This window comes from Podarcis erhardii, assembly GCF_964252035.2.
Source record: "Podarcis erhardii genome assembly, chromosome: 6".
NCBI classification, from domain to species: Eukaryota; Metazoa; Chordata; class Lepidosauria; order Squamata; family Lacertidae; genus Podarcis; species Podarcis erhardii.
In genome coordinates, this window is record NC_138510.1 from 48,779,803 (window position 1) to 48,800,887 (window position 21,085).

General features: G+C 48.3%; 1 protein-coding gene across 4 annotated transcripts in view; it reads left to right on the forward strand.

The window, feature by feature from the left end:
• The window catches only part of CELSR2 (cadherin EGF LAG seven-pass G-type receptor 2), a 110,410-nt gene that overhangs the window by 69,701 nt on the left and 19,624 nt on the right, over positions 1-21,085 (forward strand). For all 4 annotated transcript variants that reach the window (XM_081866385.1, XM_081866387.1, XM_081866386.1 and 1 more), the window contains exons 6-17: positions 8,837-8,994; positions 9,979-10,142; positions 10,428-10,553; positions 12,828-12,994; positions 13,178-13,363; positions 13,810-13,923; positions 15,306-15,480; positions 16,565-16,706; positions 17,923-18,043; positions 19,445-19,628; positions 20,364-20,465; positions 20,869-20,963. In XM_081866385.1, the coding sequence (XP_081722511.1) occupies positions 8,837-8,994; positions 9,979-10,142; positions 10,428-10,553; positions 12,828-12,994; positions 13,178-13,363; positions 13,810-13,923; positions 15,306-15,480; positions 16,565-16,706; positions 17,923-18,043; positions 19,445-19,628; positions 20,364-20,465; positions 20,869-20,963 (1,734 nt within the window). The remainder of the gene's footprint in view (positions 1-8,836; positions 8,995-9,978; positions 10,143-10,427; positions 10,554-12,827; positions 12,995-13,177; positions 13,364-13,809; positions 13,924-15,305; positions 15,481-16,564; positions 16,707-17,922; positions 18,044-19,444; positions 19,629-20,363; positions 20,466-20,868; positions 20,964-21,085) is intronic.

A 21,085-nucleotide genomic window follows, 5' to 3' on the forward strand; every position in this document is an offset into this window, starting at 1 on the left:
AACCGGGTTCGCGTCTCCGCTCCTCCACATGCAGCTGCTGGGTGACCTTGGGCTAGTCACACTTCTTTGATGTCTCTCAGCCCCACTCACCTCACAAAGTGTTTGTTGTGGGGGAGGAAGGGAAAGGAGAATGTTAGCCACTTTGAATCTCCTTCGGGTAGTGATAAAGCGGGATATCAAATCCAAACTCTTCTTCTTCTTCATGCAGGCTGAGAGGCTGGGAAATGCTGGGAAAATGTTTAATGGAGCTATAACAGGTTTTCACTGAAGGGACAGACAACCGGGTCTGTATTTTTGTAATATTGTACTGTATAGGGAGAAGTGACATGCAGTGGAGGATGATCCATTAGGTCACATGGGGCGCTTCAGTAGTAACCTAATTCTGGCCTCCACCAGCCTCTGCCAGCCTGCTTTATATCTCACAGCCAGTCCAGGGTGTGCCACTGTCTGTCCCCTTCCTCCTCCTTAATTCCACTATTGCTCTTTTAAAACTCAGCAGCGGATAAAACCAGATAAAACCAGCCTCTGGCTCCCCCTACTGTCGGCCTCCTTGCCATCTGCCCTACCAGGCCTGACTGATGATGTGACTTAGCAATGGATTCAATTTGCCCTGAACAACAGGGCAGATGGTGACATTGTCAGCACCAGCCCATGACAGCCTGTAGAGGATTCCTGCCAGCTTTCCCCACTGGTACCCCATGTCTACAGAGATGGGCAATTTCTGTTGTTCCCTGCAGTAAGAGACCTTCCCTGCTTTATAGGGTGAGGGTGGCTTCTGGGGCCATGAAATATTCAAAGACCAGCAGGAGCTTTTGGTAACGGGGTTGCTGCCACCAATTCCTGGCTCCTTTGGGCTCGAGAAGATCCCCGCCATTAGCATTCATGGTGCCCTCAGCGCAGGGACTTTTGTGCGGTGTGGGGAGGAGGATGGAGGGTTGGTGGTCCCAGCATGATGAAGTCCCAAAAAGCTAGTTTCTAATGAGGAGGCTGCTGACAGGGGGCAGGAGGAAGCGAGCAGCTGGCGCAATTGTCGCAAAGCAGCTGCTTGCTTCAGTTAATAAGCTTGGGGCAGCCCAGGGGACTGGAACGGCTCAGGGGTCAGGAGTTGCTGTCTCACCGATTTGGAGGTGGGGAACAAGGCAGTGGCCAGAAATTGCCATGCAACCTCTCACGAGAAGCCCTTCCCTGCCGTGCCCACTTGCTGTGCCCTTGTGTGCTTGCCTAGTCTTCCGTTCCCGGGGGAGAGTTATGGCTCATTTGGTTTCCCGTTCCATTTTCTTCCTCCCAAACTCTGAAGGAGCTTAGCCCGACAAAGAGTCCCCCCGGCCTGGATCCACAGTCAGTTCTCTGAACAGCTAGCCTAGACCACCAGCAGTCCCACTTGATATAAGGAATCACTTCATAGGCACCAAAGTGCAGTACTGCTGGGTTTGTCATTGTCTCCTGGGCAGAGAAACTTAACCAAAGTTGTACATAGAAGGATGGTGAACTGAGGTCTCTCCTTCCTGGGACTCAAACAGGGCCCCAGTCTTTCAGTCCTTCCCTGAGAACTCTGTCAGGCCAATTGGATCTTGAGTGGGTCATCTGGTTACCACATGATTAAAATTTTGGGTACCAATGTCCTTCTTTGAGGTATGCAGTAATGACCACACAAGGCTGTGCTGCGCAGGAACTGGATGTACACACAAGGGAATCAGATAGCTAGAGCTTAACACATTTAGCACCAGCACCGTGTTACACTCAGAGGTGGGGAACCACAGGAATGCAAGCCAAATTTGGCCTGGCTCAGGTCCCTCTACCTACCACACCCACTGGCCCCATGCCTGACAACCTTGTGACAAAATGTGGAGCAGGTAGAGATGCAGCTGGGTTGGCCTGTGAGGAACTTGATTATGCAGCTGATTTCCTCAGAAAGCCAGTTTGAAGTCACTGCCCAGCTGCTGAGGGATGGTGAGTTCAGCCCTGCTGGATTGGTGACATGGTTGAGTTGCCTATTGAGAACCCTGTTGGGCAGCCAATCCCTGCAGAAATCAGCTTTACCAGCCCTGTCCTTGATGCTTTGCAGAGCACAGGACTGGCAAAGCCCCCCACACTACGGTTCCCAAGAGCTACAGTTCCCAAGCACCTGGCACCCAGGGCTTGGAAAGCACTGCGCTGGGGACTTTGACAGGTGGGCAGGACGACCCATCTGTGGGGTGGGGACAGTTAAGGATCTGGCCCGCTAGGCCCAAAAGGTTCCCCACCCCTGCCTTAGGCAGATGATAAATGTGAGGCTGCACAATTAGTCTCCTGTTCCTTCAAGTTGCCAACTCCTCCCCCCACTAATTAGAGGGAGTTAATGAGCGGGAGAGAGATAGAGAGCCTTGTGCTGGGGGGGGGGGTGAATCCCTGAGCAGCCGGGCTAGAGCCCCCTGCAGGAGTCCAGGGGAGTCCGGCTGCCTGCTCCCGCTTGACAGCCCTTTAGTTGGGACGGGGTGTTGGCCCTCCCACTCCTGGGAATGTTCCTGGAGACTGGCGTCAGTACCGATGAGCTGGATTGCCTGCAGCAGCTTCACCCAGGCACTCTGCCTCTGTGCCAGCAGACAATTTACCTCCTGCTATCTCACGTGGCGGGGGGCCAGATTCCCGGTGCCTGCAGCAAGTGCTGCACATAGACAGCTCCTGACCCCAGAGCTCTCCATCCTGCTGCTTTCAATAGGGTAGGCGCCCCACAAGCAACCGAGGGACAAATGTGGGTTTCAGGCCTCTCGCATAGCTTGCACGTGCATAGAGTGCCAAGGAAGAACGAGTTAACAAACGCAACAGAATGGGAGGAAAGTGAGCTGAAATGCTGTGGCCGGTTTGGTGGCCTGGAGGGCAGGATCCTGAGCTAGAGCTCCAGGGCGAGAGGGAAGATGTGGCACCACCATGCCACACACAGCACTGTGTTCCTCCAAGTTGCACCCACACTAACCCTCACCTGAGTTCATTTGCGGAAATATTCCCACAGACTTTCTTTCCCTGCCAAACAGAGGCTACCCTGGTAATTAAGATCAGCTAAGTTTTACTCCAAATACACCCAGTGAAACTAATGGGTCTATTTATTTATTTAAATTGTAGACCACCTCGCCTCTGAGGATTGCAGGGCAGTTTACAACATGGTTCCGGCATGCGAGCGACAGCCCAACGCAGCCAGCCAGCCACAGCTCCACTCCTAGGTCAGGCAGGGATGGAGAGGAGGAGGCAGTGTTGCTGTGCGTCTCCTCCTCTGGGCTGTGGCACACAAGGGCCTGAGCGTGCCCTTGAAGCAGTGGCTAGGCACCTCCCTGGGTTCCTCCCTGCTCTGCCCATCCCCAGATGCTCCACTGCTGTTTATGCCCCTTTAGCTTCTAGGTAAGGCAAGCAGTCTCTGGGTTTCATTCCCTCTCTGTTGTTCGTATCGGAGAAATAAGCGCAGCACATAAAAACCAATGTGAATCCCTGGTGAGGCATGTGAGGGCCTGCCTAGCCCCTAAGGGTGCCTTCCTTGCCTCCTCCGCTGAACTGCAGGAGCTGGGATGCCTGGGAAGTGAGGTCTTTCTTTCCACAAATGGGCTGCTTCTTCATGGAGGAAGAGCAGTGTGCTGCTTCCTCCAACTGTCCCCATTAAATGATGGTAGGGGAGCGCATGGTTTGCCTGAGGCCAGCTCAGTTCCCTTGTTCCCACTTTGGGAATTTCCAGGCGTTCTAGCACATCTCATTCCATGCCGGCAGTTGGATGGAATTGAGCACATTTACATGGGAGGTAAAAGTTGCAGAGGCCGCTGTGGTGGAAAGACACGGTGGGGTTGTGGGTGGTGAGCGGAAGCAGAACGATTCACATCCTGCCCTTAAAAATTAGGATAGCCATGAGATTCACCAGGAACTGGCAAGAGGATGATTCGAGCTGGGGCTGCATTGTTGGAGTGAGAAACAGAAAGAATGAGGGGGAGGCAGCCAAGCCCATTGGCTGCACTGTGGTCAGAAGTGCCGGCCAACACAGCGGCTAATAATATTGGGCTTGAAATGGGGAAATCCAGGTCCACTCAGCTGTGAATTTCTCAACCCAAAGGTTCATTCTCCCTCACTGATGCTAACCTGAGAGTACAGAAGGGCAAGGTACACATGTAGCAGACATTGCAGCTATGGTTCCATGACAGGCATGTGCTTTGAGATGGGGTGTGGAGTCTCTCTGAGCAGGGCTGTGGCTAGGAGCCTGTGTAGTGTGGGATCTGTTTAGGGCCTGGAAGGAGTTGCTGCAGCAGCCTGGACCAGGAGCACAGCAAAGGATGGCCCTGGTGAACAGGAGCATTTCTCTAAATTAAATGTGACGTTAAATGCATTTAATGGGCATGGTGCTTTAAAATGCAAATAGCCACAGCAGTGGGACTTGAACAGGATTAGGACTGTCTCAGGCAGGGAGGGAGAGTTTAGCTCTCTCTCTCTCTCCCCCCCCCCCCGCCTTGATCCTGATGAAAATCGCCAGCTCTTCCAGTGCTATTATCTTGCATTAGGTGGAAAACTCCACTTAGCTCTTCCCAAAGACGGAGAGTATTAATCAGGATCTAAGCATGTGGGGAAGGGTTAAGATCCACATCGTTACCTTATGCAAAATGCATAAGACAATGCAAAAAACACATTTCAAGTCACATTTCATTTGGCCCTTAGCTGCCCAGTGGGAGTAGGGGAGATGAACTGATATTTGAAGCCAGTTTTTATCCCCAGCTAAAGTTCCATGCTATGCCCAGTTTGCAGTTTGTCCTGTTTCACCCAACCCAACATGAGCTTTGTGCAGTCGTGGTTCACACAAACAAGGGCAAAACTGCACTTTTGCAATCCTGGATCTTCGCCGTTAACTTTGTGTTGTTGAATTTTCCTGGGGGCTGAGCTGCGCTCTGATTACAAGTAGTGGTGGGAAGTGAGGCATCTTCTTCCAGACTGGTGTTTCTGTGGGCTTGTTTTGTGGGTGTGGGTATACTCTGTAACATGTCATTGATGCAATAATAGTGCATTAGTGGGTGGTTTATACTGGATCGCCCACACTTCATAAGTCATTCTGCAGTGCTTCTGCAATGTTACCACATTATTGCCATCCAGAAGGGCTCTGTTGCACTATAGCAATGAAAACTTACAGGATTTTATGGGGCATGCCCCTATTGTGAGTGAAGCAGTATGACACCCCAAAAACTTTTGAATGCACAAGGGATATTGAATGCTTGATTGCATATAACTTCCCTGATTATATTATGGGCACAAATAATGATGAGTGCTCAATAAAAAGAAGAATAGTTTTGGAGGGATCCTAAGAGCAACATTTCTCTGTCCTGCTTGGATTCAAAGAAAAAAAAGAAAAAGGGTGTGTCTTGTGACTTCTTTGGTGGTGAGTTTGCCTGAGGACATGTCACTCTGCTATGAAACTGGCTGTCTGGCTAGAAGGGGGAAGCTCATTTCCACAGCTTGTAAGTCCTTAGATTTCAGGCCATTCCTGGCATAAACTTATTCCAGGCTTGTAAATAGCTTCTCATCTGGTTCTTTGTTGCATGTAAAAAAAAAAAAAAATGCCTCCAGGCAAACAGATTGGGGTGTGTGTGTGTGGAATAATACTTTTCATACTTGGGAACTTGTTTCTGAGCGAAAATACACATTATGGTTGCCGTTTATGAGTGGTACCTCGGTTTTCGAACGTAATCTGTTCTGGAAGACCGTTCAACTTCTGAAACGTTTGAAAACCGAGGATCAATGGGCTGCCTGCAAAGTCGATGGAAAAAAGAAAAGGAAAAACATGCCTCAGAAACCTTTCGACTTCTGAGGCGCGTTGGAAAACAAAAGCAATTACTTCTGGGTTTTCAGCATTCGGCTTCCAAATTGTTCAGCTTCCGAGATGCTCAAAAACCAAGGTTCCAGAGTATTATGCATGGTGCTTGCAGTTTTTGTGCAAAAGAGAGACCTTAATCCTTTCTCAGGCCACCCTCGCTACTTATCCTGTACCAAGTTCCATGAAGTAACATGAAAAGTATTCCAGCTCTGGGGAACTTTCCTGGCTGATCCTGGTGCTGAGGCAAGGGCTGTGTTTTGAGCTGTTTTCTCTCCCCCCCCCCCATTTGTTTTACATGTTCTGAGGAAGGAGTGGCACAAAAGCTGAGAAGGGAAGGCTTGGGCTGCCTGCCAGTCCCTTGGTGCTGTGCTGTGACCTGTTGCCATGGCCACACCCTACCCTCCTTCTCCCCCAGCTGCATTTCCTTTTGTTTGGAGCTGTCATGTTTCCTTGCCACAGCCTTTGAATCGCTCTCGAGATTCTACGGTCCAGCCCCGCACGCCAAAAAAGAGAGTCACCAATGACCTGTGATTTTCTCCCGCCAGGCGTGGGGTTGGGGGGCTTAGGCTGAACGCCAGCCCAGTGGGCAAACACAAAAGAGGTCCAAGACAGAAGCTCACACTCTCTGTCACTTGCTGGCTAAAGTGACATGCAGTTATCTCCGTAGAGAGTTTCACAAAATTCACAGAGGTATATAATCACATTATTTAAAAAAGCTCCCCACAAATAAATATTCCAACCACTGCCACCAGTGAAAAGCCAGTGGAACATAGACGTGCTTATTTAAATAAGCACTCATATACCTTTTGTGCCTGATGAAATGGAAAAGAAACAGCAGCAGAAAAATCACAAAAGGGAACAACATGTGGCCAAATGTGGGGTTAATTTTGGGATTATCCTTTAATAGGCACCTGCCCACAGATATAATCTCCAGTGGAACATATTTTTTCATCTGATTGTGCACACTCTTCACCAGTTCCCACCCCCCCAAGAGAGACCCCTCTTAAGCTTTGATTACTTTCTCGCCTGATTTTGCACATGCTTGCTTATTTCACACTAGCAGTCTCTTTCGTGATATGGCTTGGGAATTCTATGAAATCAAGAAATCAATGCCGTTTTGAACTTTGTGGTTAAAACCAGTGCAGTTTTGAAAGGTTCAGTCTACCACTACCTTGATTCAAAATGGTGTCCCGTTGTATCCAAACATAGACAGAAACCTGCTCCTTGATATCGGGGACCATCATGCAAAAGTTGTTTACAATATCTTAAGAAGTGTCAAAATTCGTAGCCATCAGACAAACAACTTTCCAAAATTTATGCTAGATTCGCCTCCAGTTTTCCCCTTGCTCAATTTTTGTGTATAAAAGGGGAGAAGCTATTGACAGATATTTGCACTTTGTTCCTCACTTAGCAAAATACGTTAAGTCAATAAGAATGAACATGTCATCTGTACAACGCTCTCTGCACATTGGCAGCTCTGTGGAAATCTGTAAAATCTAATGCTGTTAATTGCTTTGGATACTCTTTCCTGCAATGGTTGGGGAACCTGTGGCCCTCCAGATGCTGTTGGACTACAACTCCCTTCATCCCTGATCATTGGCTAGGCTGACTAAGGACTAATAGGAGTGGGAGTCCAACAACGTCCATTGGGGCACATGTTCCCCAACTCCTGCCTTACTATAACTAATATGATGTGATTTTCTGCTGTATTTATTTCCTTAATCTTTTCAGTGGGGCTGGGAAATTGTAACATTATGAAAGTTTGAACTATGGTCAAACTATTCAGTAGGTCGATAAATTGATTTTTTTAAAAAAGGAACCTGACTTTGGTTGCCTATGCATTTGGCGTAAGTCAAAAAGATTAAAACAACACTGCCCTTGGAATGCATTAAGTGACCTAGTTCACAGGGGAGAGCGAAGTAGGTGTGCACTAAATGTGTGTTGGTGTGTGTTTGTGCGCAAGCATGCATGCACAAACATTACATATATGCAAACTGCTTGGGAACAGTAAGAACAATATACAAGAAAAGAAAGTGTTGCATTTAAAATGCACTGGTACAGATAGAGGCACTGCCTAAGATCAAAGGTCCATCACACCTCTGTAGTCTTTTGCAAGATAATTCCTCTCCTTTGTGTTGTGATTACATAGTGCTTTTTAAAACAGGGATCACGTATGTGTTTCTGTGTGTTCTGTGGCAGAATTAGGCATCACAAGAATCTCAGGTCTCCCTTTTTTTACAGTGAGCCTTTTCATCCTTCTTGCTGCTGAGAGATACTTATTGGAAGCAGCTGGGCATTGTCTGCTGCTAGCTCAATATGGGACACTGTATTTGTGTCCTGGATCTATACCTATAGATCAGATTGTTCAGCTCTCCTCAGGGGAGCATACACACAGAGAACCGTCTTTTATGGTAGATTCATTAATCTAGAGCAAATTCTGGCCCCCGGTTCTCTCCCTACAACTGTTAAATGCCGGGTGATAATAGGGTGGAATTTTGGCCTGTGAAGTTTTACGGCATGTTTACATGTGAAACAATGATTCTAATATGCTATGTTAGAATCACTGCTTCGCACATAAACATGAGGTGAAACTGCAAGGGGAAGAATTCCACTCGCTTGTTGAGTGCTCAGCATCCCAGATGTGTGGAGGGCTTTGCAAGTGTCTGCCCCAGACTTTCAGCTCCTTGAAGATCCTTCCAGAACTGCTGCCCATATGGCTGCTTTTCCATTGACCTGCCTTGGTCTAAGGCAGATTCCTCTCCTCCTACGTTTAGTTCAAGAGATACTGGGAGAGAGCTTTTACCTGCTCTGGCATCTCTTAGACTAGAGATGGGGAACCTGTGGCCCTCCAGGTGTTGTTGGAGTCCAGTTCCCATCAGCCCCAGCCAGCACAGCCAATAGATGATGGGAGTTATAGTCCCACAACATGTGTCTAGACAATACCTTGCTCTTCCTGGCTTGCCCTTTGATTGTGCTGCCATGGCCATTACTTGGCTGCATCAGGGTTCTGCTTTTTCTCCACAGCCCATCGTGGGGATGTCTGGAGTTCCTCAGGGGCCCTCTGACCAGAAGGTAGCTGTGGTGACAGTGGATGACTGTGACACTTCCGTGGCCTTGAAGTTTGGTTCCATGCTGGGAAACTATTCTTGCTCAGCTCAAGGGACACAGTCAGGCACCAAGAAGTAAGAATTTTATGTGCGCTATAAACACAACTAATGAGCCTGGAGAAATGAAGAACGAGCAGGCATAGCTATAGCCAGGCTGGCTCCACTGTGCTTATTGTTCACTGGGGAAATTCCTATTAGGATCATGCCCTGTGGGATAGCGTTCACCTGTTCTAGCTTTCACAATCCACCTTCATCCTGCAGTTGGAGGTCTCAGTAGAGCAATTGGGGAAGTTTGACCTCTGCGCTTAATGACCTTTCAGCTGATGGAGTGGAGATTGAAGATTGGGGACTAAAAGTGAAGGAAAGGGAGACTAGCGAAGGCTAGTCAGCCGTGTGATATTGACTGATCAGTGGTCCTGCCCAGCTTATACATTTGGCCCTAGAAGCTGGTCTTGATATGGATCCTGGTCCTGGAGCCAAAAAAAGTTCACCACTCTGATCTCCAGGGTCAAATAATTGTTGTACAGTCGTACCTCGGAAATCAAACGGAATCCATTCCAGAAGTCCGTTCGACTTCCAAAATGTTCAGAAACCAAGGCGTGGTTCCCGATTGGCTGCAGGAAGGTCCCACGGAACCTGCGTTGGATGTTCGGGTTCCAAAGAACGTTCACAAACCAGAACACTCACTTCTGGGTTTGCGGTGTTGGGGAGCCAAAACGTTCAACTTGCAAGGTGTTCGAGTTCCCAGGTACGACTGTATTCTGGGCAGCACTATTTTTCACTGTTGAGCTATTGGACATCTTAGTCTTCACCAGCTACCTTCTGCTACTACAACTTTACACAGACAGAGACAAGTCTGGGCTAAAAGCTTTGCTACCCCATTGTGGGACTCGTCAAAGCTCCTGGCATATCCAGGTACCTATAGCTCTGATGATGTCAATCACTTGACCTGAAAGACCACAGTGATGCCAGCCATGATTGGGTCAGAAGATGTATTTTAATCTGCCATTCCCTCTGTTGAGCTTGACCTCCTGAGTTACTCCTGTCTTGGCTTCCCAGGTCCCTGGATTTGACAGGTCCACTGTTGTTAGGTGGCGTTCCTGACCTGCCCGAGAGCTTCCCAGTACGGAACCGGCACTTTGTAGGCTGTATTCGGGACTTCCTGATTGATAACCGAGAGGTGGACATGGCTGACTTCATTGCCAACAATGGGACGGTGCCAGGTATGGCTTATGTTATATCTAGTGGATGGATCCAATTGATACAGGGATGCAAAACTGGCAAGAAAAGTACAGTACTGACTTTTTAAAAAATATTGCTGGGTGTGCCATTGTGTGTGTGTGTGTTGTGGTGTAGTGATGGGTCTTTGTAAAAGGGCTTCAGTCCTGTCCCTGATTACTCTCATCAGTTGCCTCCTCTCTTGCCTGCCTTGACACTCCATTCCTAACCCATGGAGCATCTTCTGCTGCCTTTAGCCTTTCCAATGCCGTCTCACTTTTCTCCTCTAGGCTGTTCAGCCAAGAAGAACGTTTGTGACAGCAACACTTGCCACAATGGCGGCACGTGTGTCAACCAATGGAACACCTTCAGCTGCGAATGTCCCCTGGGTTTTGGAGGCAAGGACTGCAAGCAAGGTAAAGGGTGGAGGCTGTGAAAGAAGGGAGGCTATGGGGACATGGTAGCTCTGATAAGGCAGCTTGAACGGTCCCTGGGAGATGGAAGGCCAAATTACATATATCATTGATCACGTATTTTGAGCGCAGAATTTTCCCTTGCAGAAATAGTGAGTGGGGTTGGCCATGATCCAGATTGGGACCCCAGTGTGGGGACGGGGTGGGCAGGGGGCTTCTCATTCTCCTCAGTGGTGGTCCCAATCCAGAGCCATCCCCATCTCCAGTGCCTGTAATTTGCATGGGGGGGGGAGTTTCTGAACCACTCCAATTGGGCTGCGCTCAAGAGTAAACCACATGATTCATGTTGCATATAGTTGGGCAGCAAGGATGTTGGGGGGAGGGCTTTTTGCTGCCTTTTTCTTCTGAGGATAAGAGGTGGAATGTTAACAGAATATCTCTGTCCAGTCTCAATCCCTGTGTGTGGGGCTGTGGTAGCAGGGAGGACATAACACCCATTTAAGTTAATGAGCTTCAGAAGATTTTGCTGCCGCTGTCAACATAATCCAACAGTAGTCCAGAAAATGTTGGATGCTGGGTTGTAGTGAGAATAACTTCTGGGTGTCAGAGTGAGAGGTAGCTTACACCCTCCTGCTAAGGCCTGGGAGTGTAAGTAAACAGGAGCTGTTTACTCAGCTGCGTAGGACACAGTTGCCTCAAATGCCATTGTGCTGAAGGTGGTGTCTAGTCCTTCAGTATAAGCAGGCAAAGATCAAGGGGGTGGTGTCTAGGTCAGGGATGAGGAACCTCTAACCCAGCCTTTCTCAACCTGTGGGTCCCCAGATGTTGTTGAATGACAACTCCCATCACCCCTAGCTAGCAAGGCCAGAGCTCAGGAATGATGGGAGTTGTAGTCCAACAACATCTGGGGGCCCACAGGTTGAGAACCACTGCACCGGTCAGATATTGCAGAGCTTCACCTCCCAACAGCTCCAGCCAGCCATCCTGGCCAATGGTCAGGGGTGAAGGGAGCAGAAGTCCAATAGCCTCTGCAGGGCCACAGGTTCCCCATCCCTGGGACAAGCCCTGCTTTAGGGATGGAGTTCCCAAACCAGGCATAGGCAAACTCAGCCCTCCAGATGTTTTGGGACTACAACTCCCATCATCCCTAGCTAACAGGACCAATGGTCAGGGATGATGGGAGTTGTAGTCCCAAAACATCTGGAGGGTCAGGTTTGCCTATCTCAAACCCATAGGATGCCTGGCAATAAGATGGGGGGGGGTTCAGATCCCACCTGCTAGCATTATCCTTCATCCTCTCCCCTTCCTATACTTTTTATCCCACAGTGTTCCGAACATCCTACACTGGAAGGGTCAGGAGATGGATTAATACAACTCTAGTATGTTTGTCCTTACACTTGTGGCAGTCTAGTGACCTCTTCCACTGGTTCCAGCATTCACTACGGGTTGAGCATATCACCTTTTCTTTCATTGCCTCTCATTTACACACACACACACACAGAGAGAGAGAGAGAGAGAGAGAGAGAGAGAGAGAGAGAGAAAGGATTAACAAAGGCCTCCTGCTGTACCCATAAGTTTCATCCCTGCCTCAGATGCACTCATTTGACATGCATTTGACATGCCAGTCAGATGATGCGCTGCTTAAGCTGTGTAGACATTGATTACTTCTATGGCCACCTCCTTGGAAGGAAAAAAGCACTCTGTGTTTGCTGCCAATGCAGAGTTTCTCCTCCACATTGCTCCCCCACCCCCCAGAATTTCTCCTCTGCTTCTGAATTGTCACCAGAACATTATTCTAGGCCCAGGAGGGGAACTACTGCATAAATGCACATTTAGTACTCCATTGTGCCCCGGAGAGAAAAGTAATAGGATCTTATAACTTGCTGTCTTACTCCATGAGAATGATTTCAAAAGGCCGTAATAACATGTCTGCATCAAGAGGAAAGTTCACCCTGCAATGATTGTTCTGAGTTGCATAAAAAGAAAAGAAGGTTGTATGTATCAGCCTGCCATATTTCCAGGCCTCTCTGTAACCCTGAAGGCTAGAACCTTCTGTTATTACTTTTTTTTTTTAAAGCAAAAGTGGAGCTGGGAGTTCCAGAGTTGCACAAGCATGCCTCAGGAGGCACATACAGCCTTTCAGACTTGTGCTGGCAGCCTTGTTGCAGGGTGTGACTGGAAATCTGTGGCTTACATGCATGCAGGACCCATATTCCGGCGATTGCTCTGCTGTGTAGCAATGCCTGCTTTTGCTGACTTGTGTCTCCCACCATGCAGAAATGGCAAACCCCCAGCGCTTCCTGGGCAACAGCATGATCATCTGGAACAACTTGGCCTTGGTCATCACCCTTCCATGGCACATTGGACTCATGTTCCGTACTCGGCAGAGCAACGGCGTCCTCCTGCATGCGGCAGCCGGGCAGCATTCTACCATCACCTTGTGGGTAAGTCTCCAAGCCAGGGCAGCAGCACCCTGTAGAAGACCGCCTTCGCCTACAAGCAAGAAGTAGAGAGGTTGGAGGGGATGCGGGTTCTCTGCTCCACAAGCTGATCAGGAGCAGGCGCAATTGATGCACTGCTCCCAATAGTGAGAATGCCAGCTCACCTGCTTCTTACCTCTTTCCCAGCTGAGCGAAGGGAATGTGCTGATGACTGTGTACCGTGCCAACAGCCGGGTCTCCGCCCTGCGGCTGCACCAGGTGAAGGTGAACGATGGGGACTGGCATCACATGCAGCTGGAGCTGCGCAGCAGCAGGGACAACCCAGAAGCCCAGTGCTTAGCCACAATGGCCTTTGACTACGGCTTGCATCAGGTATGGGGAGTGAGTTGACTTCACCCTCAGAAGTGTGCTCCATTCTTTCTCGACAACAGCTGCTGGCTTTGTGACTTCTCTCCCAGGCTGTTCTAACACTGGACTCACTTTCCCTTAAGCTCTGCTCATGTCCCTCCCTGCTCCGAATCAACCAACATGCACTGTTGTTTTAGTTCCAGCCCCTTCCTACCTTCCAGTGGCCTGCACCCCTGACCTCTACCCAATGCTGTTTTTCTAGAAAAAGAGGTGCTGCCACTCACCACTCCCTTGTTCTTTTAGAATGGCAATGGCACCCACCTGAGAGGTGCTGGAACTGAATTCCCATGAGTTCCTGCTGAAAAAAAGCCCTATCTCTATTCCCTTGCTCCCTCAAGTGTTGTGGCCTCTTCAAAATATATGGGGAAAGCAATGCTAGATGGCTGCTTTGTCTCTTACCTGTCCTCCAGGTGGCAATCAACATCAGCAGCGAGCTGCACGGACTCAAAATGCGGAACCTGAGTGTTGGCGGCATTCCTGGGGAGCAGGGTGAAGTGCAGCAGGGCTTCCGTGGCTGCATGCAGGTAAGCAGGGCGAGGAGCCAGCATCAGTGGCCCCATTCTGGGCTGTAGGTAATGCCCAGGTCCATGTTGAGCCAGGTGCAGGCACTGCCTCTTCTCTCATTAGCTTTCCTCCCAGGGACATATTTCTCAGGGCTAATTTGTGTGTCACGTGTTCTCTGTGCATCTGTGTGTCTGGTGGTGCGTGCCTGTCTGTAAGTCTGCATCTTTCTCTCTCTCTCTCTCTCTCTCTCTCTCTATATATATATGCACAAAGTTAGAAGCTGCCACAAATTCCCACCTGGAAAATTGCAGTCAGGACAACCATCATTTCAGGGGTTGGAATAGATGACCTGTTGGGTATCTTCCAGCTGTACAATTCAACAATCATTTGATTTTAATTGATTTTTATAATGTAATATTTTTAGAATGTGTGAATATTTGATTGTTTGATTGTTGATTGTTGTTAGCCGCCCTGAGCCCGGCTTCGGCTGGGGAGGGCGGGATATAAATAAAATTTATTATTATTATTATTATTATTATACGCTCTCACCCTCCAACCCTATGTGGTTGGAACAGTGTGGCTGAAGCAGGCCTGCTGATTGGTTGTAGATTACATTTGCATTTGTCACTCTCTTTTTGTTGTCAGGAGGAAAGGAGGGTGTAACTAATGGTCCCTTTTAAAATAAGATCACCAGCAATCTCAGAGCAGCACTATTTTTTATTGCTCCCCACTTTTTTGGATGCCCACATTTGGTTTTGCCTGCCATGCAGATGGATATGGGTCGAGTGTATGGTACCTCAGATAAGATGCATGCTGGAACAAATCGAATCGCTATCAGATTTGTGCAACTCTCCCAAGTGCAAACTCTGACCTTACTCATTCTGTTCACCTTTATCGCAGGGAGCACAGCGCCATCTAGGGGCTGCAGTTCTCCAGTGGTTCATGACTAACTTCTTTCTGGGGTGGGTTTTTTTTTTTGCTCCCAATAAGGGGGCCATTTAGGCTACTTCCAGACAACCTATTTATAATGCGCATTTGGACCGATTTGTCTGCAGAGAGATTAGGTGCCACCAACTATTTAATGAGTATTTGTAGACAATGTTGCGCCAAGTCAATGTTATCCATGACTTTCCTGTTTGCAAAAAGTCTGATCTTTTGGAGAAGTTGATTTGCTTTGCAGGAGCTCATCCAACTCAGCTTTAATTGCACAGCCTGAATTTGCTGGGATGCGATCGAATCCCACTCAGAAATAGTGCCAGTCTGAAAGTGCCCTTAGTTTGCACACAACAGCCAGCAAATTCTGACCAGGAAATGCAAGTGTGCCGGTGTCTGCCCTTCTAAGAGCTGGATCTCTGTGGTGCTGCAACCCAACACACGCACCCTGTGTTCTCTTTATTCCCAGGGTGTAAGGATGGGTGAGACATCAGCCAGTGCTGTGGCTCTGAATGTGAACCAGGCTGAGAAGGTGAACGTGGAACGTGGCTGCAGTATCCCGGATCCCTGTGACTCCAACCCTTGCCCTGTCAACAGTTACTGCAATGACGATTGGGACAGCTACTCCTGCAGCTGTGACCCAGGTCAGTTGGGGGGTGGGCAGAGAAGGGGCAACGGAAGAGCTGTTGCTGCTGCTCTTCCCCCAGAAGTACTGGAGAGATTCCACTCTGGTACCCTCCAAAGTTTAGCACTGTGTGGTACAGGGTACACAGGGTGCCTGTACGAAACAAAATAAAAAAAAAACTCCTTCCAGTAGCACCTTAGAGACCATCTAAGTTTGTTATTGGTATGAGCTTTTGTGTGCATGCACACTTCTTCAGATACTGCAGAGATGGAGCCTAGTTTTCATTGTACCAGAGCTAGCTGTGATTCCACCTGAACGTCTGAACAACAACACCCTGGCCATTGGCTATACGTGCTGGAGATGATGGGAGTTGTACTTCAGGCATATCTGGAGGTCCGCATGTCTCCAGCCATCCATCTCATCTGCAGCTGTTACTCTTTGCTGCACCTTGAGGGGTGGTGTCAGGCATCAGGGAATCCGATCCACCCCCACCCCCCACCCCACGGCAGGCTGCCAGGAATAGATAGACAAGGAAGCTCTTACCATTGTCTTTTGTTCAATATTCACACAGAGAGAGGCTTAGAAATGTTGCCTCTTGGAGTAATGGCATTCCTCTGAGTAATCTCCACCCCCTTTCTCTCCTCAATCGCCACCACACCACCCACCTTACGGTGGCCACTTAGGGCCATTTGCTTCCTAGCTCTTTGCTCTCCTACTTTCAATGCTTGCCAGGTTATGGGAGAAGGGGGGTCTGGAATGCTTTCTAGTGATGACGTGTCAGCCAGCTGCTCCGGCTCTGCTTCCTCCTCCTCTTCTTCTTCCATTATTTCCCAACTTTGTCCCTTATCTACCTCTGAGCCGTGACCTTCTGCAAACCACTGTTGAAAATCTATACTGTCTTCCTCTTCTCTGGAAGGTTCAGGAGGAGGGGAGGAGGTCTCCACCATCCCTCCTCAGTCCAGTCCCTGACAGGTGGTTCCCTTCCTTCTGTGCCCAGCCGGAAACTCTTGTTTGGGGTGTCCTCCATTCACCCTGGAGTTTCTGGCCAGAGTTACACTGGTGAGGATGACATAGGGCTCAAGGTTTTCCCCTTGCTGCTTCAGGCTACTACGGTGACAGTTGTGCCAATGTCTGCTCGCTCAACCCTTGTGAGCATCAAGCCGTGTGCGCCCGCAAGCCCAGCTCCTCCCATGGCTACACCTGCGAGTGTCCAGACAACTACTTTGGGCCATACTGCGAGAACAAGTGAGTTGCCTCCTGCTGCTCTGTGAAAGGGCATCTGGTGGGTGTGCATGGGTGGGTGTGCGACTGTTCTGATAGGTGTGTACAACTCCCAGCATGCATGTAGAAATGGATCCTTGAAGAGCTGCAGGTGTGTGGGGGAGGATATTGATATATGTCTCTGTACCTGAAAGTGCTGTGAATAAGCAGTTGTATTTCTAAATTAGTCTGTGCCAACGGGTTTCTCTGAAAGATCAACCCAATGGAGAGTCTTTTTAAAACAACTGTTTTTGTTGAATTTTTGAGAAATCAACAAACACATTTAATTAAATTCAACTAGATGGTTGTTCCATCAACAGGGGAAAGTCATAAAGCATAACAAATCAATGATTTCACTCTCGTTAATTCTCTCCAAAGATTGTGATTGCAGTGGTCTTCAAGTCTGGTTGTCCTTATGCATGTACAAGATAAAAGTTGCCAGGTTACAAAGAACGATAATGGGTCCAGTTTCCCTTTGGCACCATGAAGTTGACACGTCATTTTTTCCCCCTAACCCAACAGTCCATACACACATATACCAGGAGTCAAGTGTCAGCCCCACACCTAATTTCTAACATTTTGCTATTTCCATTGGGGCTGCTACCGGTAGAGAGTGCACCCACTGTTATTGTGTATATTTGCTTCTATGTTCTCAGTCTGGGAAGGTAGTAGATGCAGTAAGGGCTTTGTGGGTATGAAAGCAGGAGACAGTCTTGCCATGCATTTAGGTGGTGAGTGCAGAAGGTACGCAAAGCTGACAGTGCGATTTGTGCGTCTATGCAGGACAGGGAGGTTGCCTTGCATAGTGTGATGCAACAACAAAAGACTCTATATAAGCAGATATGTTGAAATCCTACATACGTTGAGTCATAAACTCTTCATCAACGGCTTGAAAAGCACAACTGTCGTCATCCACATGAGAGCAGAAGATTTAAAGAATAGTGCCTGAAAGAGGCAACACCACACATTGTAACCCCCTGAAGTCTGTCCCTCAAAGCACAATTAGTTTCCAAGACTTTTCTCAAAGTAGGCGTTTCAGTATTGGACGCATATTCTTTTTTGTTGTTGGCAGCTATCTCTCTCTCTCTCTCTCTCTCTCTCTCTCTTGTCTGTTCTCCCCCACATATATGGTGTTGCTGCCTGGACTTGTTCTTCTTTTTTGTGTGTGATTGTAACAGGCCCTGTGCTCTCTCTGTGACAGGCTTGCTCAGCCCTGCCCACGGGGGTGGTGGGGGCACCCTATATGCGGACCCTGCAATTGTGATGTCGGCAAAGGATTTGACCCTGACTGCAACAAAACCAACGGAGAGTGTCGCTGCAAGGTGGGCCTTGCCTAATTTGATGGTCCCGGCTGGGGTTAGAGCTGCAAGCAGGGGTTTAAGGAGGACTGAAGAGGGATCTTAGCTGTTTGCAGGGCAGTTGTTCCACCCATGGGCAGAAAATGACTATTTAGTTAGGAGAGTGGCTTTTCAATACTCTTCCTTCAGAAATCTTTCCAAATAAACTTGTCTGCTGAGGAACTCCAGCATATTGCACAAGATTCTGGCTCACAGTATGTGGGCTTCAGGCAATGTTTATTGGGCCTCAGGTATTAGCATTCTTGAATTGAGAGAGTTTGACTTAGAAGACACCCAACTTCCCCCTACAATTGCACACTGTAGGACAGAGGGGATGAGGAACCTGTGGCTCTCCAGGTGTTGTTGAACTACAACTCCCTTCACCATTGGCCAGACTGGTTGGAGCTGTTGGAAGTTAGATTTCAACAACAAATGGAGACCACAGGTTCCCCATCTCTGCTGAAGGGGATGAGCAGTTGTGGTGACCCAGTTGTCTTGCATGGATCATTGTCCAGCACGACTGGTGATTCTAATTGAGAAATCCTGATAATCTCCCAAGCTACTCTGGAGTTCCCTTGAATGTGGTGTGAAAACCACTAAATTAAGAGACTAGGCACAGACGCTGGTTCCTGCTTCAAGAAGCTCATTCTGTGGTCTTAGGTAAATCACCCCCCCCCCTTCTCTCTCTCTCCCTGTCAGCCTAACATAGCTCACAGACTTGTTAGGAGGGTGAGTTAGATTAGAAATGACTGGTAGCAGTGCTTTTTTCTAAAACAAAAATATGTTTAGGGGCACTCTCAATTTGAATTCAAGAAAACCACCATTTTATAGTTCAAATCGGGGAAAATAAATACAGTAAATGGACAAAAGTACAAAGATTCACAAAATGTTTAGGGGTATGCACCCCCCTGCACCCCCCAAAAAAGTGCTGACTGGTAGTAATCATAACAGTACCTTGGGAATTTCCGTCCTTGGTGAGTGTATGTGAATTGTGTTAGTGAACTGTGTTTTAATGGGAAGCAACATTTATTGCAGGAAGTATTTGGAGAATAATTAGCTTCAGCTTATATGTTTCCAAAAAAGAAGAAGTGGTTACCTTTCTTTTTAAAGTTTTGTTGGGCTTATCTTCATTTGTTTTTTAATTGGTTTGTAGATTTTAGCTGTATTCTGTCTGCAGTTTTATTTGCACACTTCTTAGAGAGCTCTTTGATCCAGTGGTTTATAAACCTCTTAAATAAAGTAAAATAAACTGCTGTTGACTCTAAAGAGGTTTTGGGAGAGGGATTAGGTGCTGGGTTAGCCAGGAGATTTGTAGACTGCTCTTGAGCTACAGAGAATCTTCTACCCTGCTCCTTGGGACTTACATGCCTTCCTGTTGTTCCGTAGGAGAACCACTATCGACCAGGGGACAGTGGCATGTGCTTGCTCTGTGAATGCTACGCCACAGGCTCTCTCTCTCGCACTTGTGACGCTGAGACTGGGCAGTGCTCCTGCAAACCGGGCGTGATTGGGCGCCGATGTGACCGCTGTGACAACCCCTTTGCAGAAGTCTCCACCAATGGCTGTGAAGGTCAGCAGTAACTCCTTGGGAATGGGCTGAGTAGAGCGGAATTCCGTTGCTGAGCTGAATCAGGGAAGAGGTTGCTAAGTCAAATCTATGGCCATGTTGTGGGACTGGATAAGTGATGTTACTGATCAGTCTGCCTTCTGTGAAAGGTGTTCCCTAGTTGGTTTCATTGAGTGACTGGAGCAATGAGGGGGAACCTGTGACCATCCACTCCTAAATGTTGTTGGACTTCAGCTTCCATCAGCCCCAGGCAGCACTGCCAGTGGTCAGCAATGGTGGAAGTTGCAATCCAAGAATACCTGGAGGGCTGCAGGTTAGCCACCCCTTGGACTAAGGGCTATCTGGATGAAGGGAGGAGATGGATTCAGCTCTAGTTCTGCAAGGTCATTGTCCTTTTTCATTGCCTCCAGTTTTCATCATCATCATCACATTCTGTCCTAATCTTCTCTTGATGCACTCAGATTCAATACAAACAAACAATTAGCTCTAAACATGGCAATTCATTAATACAATAAGGAATTGCAGCACAATCAATTATCTCAGAAGCGGGTTGTTATTTCCTTGATGACCCAGGATTCCTCGTTGCTCATGCTTCTCTGCCCCAAACATACGAGCGCGCCAAACATTTGCAAGAGTGTGACGTCCAGACTATCTCCTACATGCTTCATTGAAGAGCCACAGTGAGTTTGCATGGAAAGGAAATCCCTGCTCACAAATTATCGCTTTCCCCCTTTGCAGTGAATTATGATAGCTGCCCACGTGCCATCGAAGCAAACATTTGGTGGCCACGCACCCGCTTTGGCTTGCCTGCAGCTGCACCTTGCCCCAGAGGATCTGTCGGTAATGAAGCACCTTTGATACGTATATTGTGTGGATGTGGGGTGGGCAGTTTGATTTCCGCATAAGCCTTGCATGAACCAAGCACTCCTCGGCACCAAGGAGGTCTGTGTTGCTTCTGGTCAAGGGTTCCCTGTGTGCCACATGCTTAGCTTAAAAAAGAAAGAAAGAAAGAAAGAAAGAAAGAAAGAAAGAAAGAAAGAAAGAAAGAAAGAACCAGCCTGTCTGCTTAGATACAAAAGAGTGTTTGCAAATTTCAGAGGTGTAGCTGCGTTCGTCTATAGTAGCAAAGCAACAGCAAAGAGTTGATGGCCCCTTAGATGCAAACAAATGTATTGTGACATGTGGGCCAGAGTCCTCTGTGTCGGATGTGCACAACTCACCCTTCCCTCCTGCTGCCCCGTAGGCACTGCTGTGCGCCACTGCGATGAACACAAGGGCTGGCTGGCACCCAACCTCTTCAACTGCACCTCGCTGACTTTTGCAGCTCTCAAGGGTTTTGTAAGTGCTCTTTCCTCACTCTACATTTTCTTTGCTCTCGCAACCACTAGAATTGCATGTGCTCTGCAGGCAAATGCACCTACCAACTCTCTAACCTGTACCAAGCTAGCACATATCTGAGG